Source organism: Ranitomeya imitator, chromosome 8, assembly GCF_032444005.1.
Source record: "Ranitomeya imitator isolate aRanImi1 chromosome 8, aRanImi1.pri, whole genome shotgun sequence".
Classification (NCBI taxonomy): Eukaryota; Metazoa; Chordata; class Amphibia; order Anura; family Dendrobatidae; genus Ranitomeya; species Ranitomeya imitator.
This window is the reverse complement of record NC_091289.1, coordinates 173,711,712-173,716,711: the sequence shown is the minus strand read 5'-3', so window position 1 is coordinate 173,716,711 and position 5,000 is coordinate 173,711,712. Positions and strand designations below refer to the sequence as shown.

Here is a 5,000-nt window from a genome sequence, read left to right as displayed (position 1 = left end):
ATCTAATGTTAAAAATAATAAAAATACAAAAAACCTGCTATTCTCACCTTCCGTCGTCCGCTGATGCGTGCGCTGCTGCCTCAAGCTACCGTTCCCAGAGATGCATTGCGAAATTACCCAGAAGACCTAGCGGTCTCGCAAGACCGCTAAGTCATCTGGGTAATTTCTAAATGCATCGCTGGGAACGGAAGCTGGCGGCAGCAGCGCGCGCATTGGGACAGCTTCGCTGGACGCCGGTGGGCGAGTATATAACTTTGAATATAACTATTTTTTATTTTAATTATTATTTATTTATTTTTTTTAACAGGGATATGGTGCCCACACTGCTATATACTGCGTGGGCTGTGTCACATACCGCGTGGGCTGTGTCACATACCGCGTGGGCTGTGTCACATACCGCGTGGGCTGTGTCACATACCGCGTGGGCTGTGTCACATACCGCGTGGGCTGTGTCACATACCGCGTGGGCTGTGTTATATACTGCGTGTCTGCTATATACTACGTGGCCTGTGCTATATACTATGTGGCTGCTATATACATACATATTTTAGAATACCCGATGCGTTAGAATCGGGCCACCATCCAGTGATTTCATAATACCCAATGTAATCATATCAATCTCAGCAGATTAATGTCCATATATTAATGGATCAGATGTAACCTGGCTCCATTATATGGCTCCGCTATTGGAGCTTTGTTCCCACTCGGTTTTCTTCATGTTTTCTTGTAATGTCTATTGTACTAACAAAAACTGTTATTTTAATCTAGCTAGAATCTCTTTTACCCTGCGGCATAACATTGGGCTGCTAAGGATTGTGTGTATATATGCCTATTGGAGAGTGTCCAGCACCTAATTCCTATAGTCAGGACATGTGTGAGTCAATTGCAAGTTGAGTCTGCAAAAAAAAATTAATGAAAACCAACTGCAAAATTATTTTCAGCTCGAAATACATGCAACTAAGTAAAAAAAAAAAAAAAAACAACACAATAAAAAAAAAAAAATAATAAAAAAAAAAATAATAATATATATATATATATATATATATATATATATATATATATATATATATATATATATTATTTATTATATATAATAATAAATTACTGGCAACTAAGTAAAAAAATAAAAATATTATATAAAACAATATTTTATTATATATTTAGTGTATAATATTTTTATTTATGCATTTTATTATAATTAGTTGCCAGTATTATTAATTATATATTATACAACATAATAAAATAATAATACAAAATTAAAAAATAATAATGTGGACAACTTTTTTTTTATGCCCCCTTCTCTGCTTGGACACACCAACACACACAACATAGGACGGATCATAAAGCGCTAAACAGATGGCGTATGGGGAAACCTTACCAACAGTGCAGCTGTCTTCAAGAACCACATCCGCCGTTTTATCTCTATACTCCACTTTGAAGTCCAACATACGGGAAAGTCGCTCCACAACCTGCCGGCTTGGAATAACTGGGCGAAAGGCCGAGCCAGAGGATGAAGAGGAGGAAGCAATGGAGGCGGAGGTGTTGGGCAAAGAGGAAGGACCAAACACAGGATTCTGGATCGTTTCCGAGCTGTATTCACTGAAATTATAAAGAGAGATTACAAATGAAACGCAAAAAAACGCTGCAGTCACAGCCGCCATCTTTTCTGCTACTCGCCTTCTCAACTGCACCAGAGTAACATGCACCCAAATCATTAAAAGGCGCGTGTGTCTCAATACATCTGGCGCATCTTCGGGTTTTACTTTGCACCAGAAAATTAAAAAAAAATTATGAGGTAGTGGTCCTTCCTGTTCTCTCCGCTTTACTCTGCTCACTTTTTTGCCAGTTTTTAAAGCAAGAGGGATACAAAAAAAGTTGCAAATTTCAGAACAAAAGTGGAATGACTCTCCCACTAGGCCTAATACTAGACTCTGACATCTTATTGAGCCCATGGATGGTGGATCCTGTGCTAACTACTGTATATAGAGGTGTCATCAGTCATTGTACAGGAGGAGGAGGTGAGCTGTGACATCACCTATTGTGAATGGTGGATCCTGTGTTATCTTCTGTATATAGAGGTGTTATCAGTCATTGTACAGGAGGAGGAGGTGAGCTGTGACATCACCTATTGTGAATGGTGGGTCCTGTCTTATCTACTGTATATAGAAGATATAAAATGCTAATGTTTAATGTATTTGTCTATATTTGCCCCGTATTCACATGTAAAGCGCCATGGAATAAATGGCGCTATAAAAATGTATAATAATAATAATAATAATAATATAATAATAATAATATAGAGGTGTTATCAGTCATTGTACAGGAGGAGGAGGTGAGCTGTGACATCACCTATTGTGAATGGTGGGTCCTGTCTTATCTACTGTATATAGAGGTGTTATCAGTCATTGTACAGGGGGAGGAGGTGAGCTGTGACATCTCCTATTGTGAATGGTGGATCCTGTGTTATCTACTGTATATAGAGGAGTTATCAGTCATTGTACAGTAGGAGGAGGAGGTGAGCTGTGGCGTCATCTATTGTGAATGGTGGATCCTGTGTTATCTACTGTATATAGAGGGGTTATCAGTCATTGTACAGTAGGAGGAGGAGGTGAGCTGTGACATCACCTATTGTGAATGGTGGATCCTGTGTTATCTACTGTATATAGAGGTGTTATCAGTCATTGTACAGGGGGAGGAGGTGAGCTGTGGCATCACCTATTGTGAATGGTGGATCCTATCTTATCTACTGTATATAGAGGGGTTATCAGTCATTGTACAGTAGGAGGAGGAGGTGAGCTGTGACATCACCTATTGTGAATGGTGGATCCTGTGTTATCTACTGTATATAAAGATGTTATTTGTCATTACAGATAGATATCATACAATATGCAATTTTCTTAAGACTCATTCTCTTTAAGAAAATATGAACTGATCTACAATGTGTGAATAACCGAACCATGAACCCTGTAGCGGTTTATATGTATGTAAGTCATCAAATATACTGGTAATAATTGGAGATGTTGTCAGTGTACTCCCTGCCATCTGCTGTAGAGCCATTTGCCATGTGGCCGGCACTTTACTGTGATTAACAGTCATCTGTAGACACAACAGGCACATACCTGCAGGCAGTATGATCATATGGTACTTACCTCTGTAAAATGCCATTTTCTTGTGGTATGACGCCGTTTATTGCTGCCTGTCAGAGAAAAGAATGTAAAAATGTCTCAGTACAGCCAGAAAAGTGTAAAGAGTCAGTCCTATGTAACAAGTGAGCCTCCGATCACCTCCAGTGTGAACAGAACCACATAGAGATGTATCTACTCAGGGAAAGGATTTATCATTACATACAGGTCCTTCTCAAAAAATTAGCATATAGTGTTAAATTTCATTATTTACCATAATGTAATGATTACAATTAAACTTTCATATATTATAGATTCATTATCCACCAACTGAAATTTGTCAGGTCTTTTTTTGTTTTAATACTGATCATTTTGGCATACAACACCTGATAACCCAAAAAACCTGTCTCAATAAATTAGCATATCAAGAAAAGGTTCTCTAAACGACCTATTACCCTAATCTTCTGAATCAACTAATTAACTCTAAACACATGCAAAAGATACCTGAGGCTTCTATAAACTCCCTGCCTGGTTCATTACTCAAAACCCCCATCATGGGTAAGACTAGCGACCTGACAGATGTCAAGAAGGCCATCATTGACACCCTCAAGCAAGAGGGTAAGACCCAGAAAGAAATTTCTCAACAAATAGGCTGTTCCCAGAGTGCTGTATCAAGGCACCTCAATGGTAAGTCTGTTGGAAGGAAACAATGTGGCAGAAAACGCTGTACAACGAGAAGAGGAGACCGGACCCTGAGGAAGATTGTGGAGAAGGACCGATTCCAGACCTTGGGGAACCTGAGGAAGCAGTGGACTGAGTCTGGTGTGGAAACATCCAGAGCCACCGTGCACAGGCGTGTGCAGGAAATGGGCTACAGGTGCCGTATTCCCCAGGTAAAGCCACTTTTGAACCATAAACAGCGGCAGAGGCGCCTGACCTGGGCTACAGAGAAGCAGCACTGGACTGTTGCTAAGTGGTCCCAAGTACTTTTTTCTGATGAAAGCAAATTTTGCATGTCATTCGGAAATCAAGGTGCCAGAGTCTGGAGGAAGACTGGGGAGAAGGAAATGCCAAAATGCCTGAAGTCCAGTGTCAAGTACCCACAGTCAGTGATGGTGTGGGGTGCCATGTCAGCTGCTGGTGTTGGTCCACTGTGTTTCATCAAGGGCAGGGTCAATGCAGCTAGCTATCAGGAGATTTTGGAGCACTTCATGCTTCCATCGGCTGAAATGCTTTATGGAGATGAAGATTTCATTTTTCAGCACGACCTGGCACCTGCTCACAGTGCCAAAACCACTGGTAAATGGTTTACTGACCATGGTATTACTGTGCTCAATTGGCCTGCCAACTCTCCTGACCTGAACCCCATAGAGAATCTGTGGGATATTGTGAAGAGAAAGTTGAGAGACGCAAGACCCAACACTCTGGATGAGCTTAAGGCCGCTATTGAAGCATCCTGGGCCTCCATAACATCTCAGCAGTGTCACAGGCTGATTGCCTCCATGCCACGCCGCATTGAAGCAGTCATTTCTGCCAAAGGATTCCCGACCAAGTATTGAGTGCATAACTGAACATTATTATTTGTTGGTTTTTTTGTTTGTTATTAAAAAACACTTTTATTTGATTGGATGGGTGAAATATGCTAATTTATTGAGACAGGTTTTTTGGGTTATCAGGAGTTGTATGCCAAAATCATCAGTATTAAAACAATAAAAGACCTGACAAATTTCAGTTGGTGGATAATGAATCTATAATATATGAAAGTTTAATTGTAATCATTACATTATGGTACATAATGAAATTTAACACTATATGCTATTTTTTTGAGAAGGACCTGTATTAGTGACCTCCATCCACAACTACCAGGACCCGTATGGA

General features: G+C 40.0%; 1 protein-coding gene across 1 annotated transcript in view; it reads right to left on the bottom strand.

Annotated features, from left to right (window-relative positions):
• The window catches only part of FAF1 (Fas associated factor 1), a 210,132-nt gene that overhangs the window by 182,542 nt on the left and 22,590 nt on the right, over positions 1–5,000 (bottom strand). Inside the window, exons 3-4 of the mRNA XM_069737931.1 lie at positions 3,150–3,196; positions 1,379–1,599 (exon numbers count right to left, since the gene is read on the bottom strand). Coding sequence (XP_069594032.1) covers positions 1,379–1,599; positions 3,150–3,196 — 268 coding nt within the window. The remainder of the gene's footprint in view (positions 1–1,378; positions 1,600–3,149; positions 3,197–5,000) is intronic.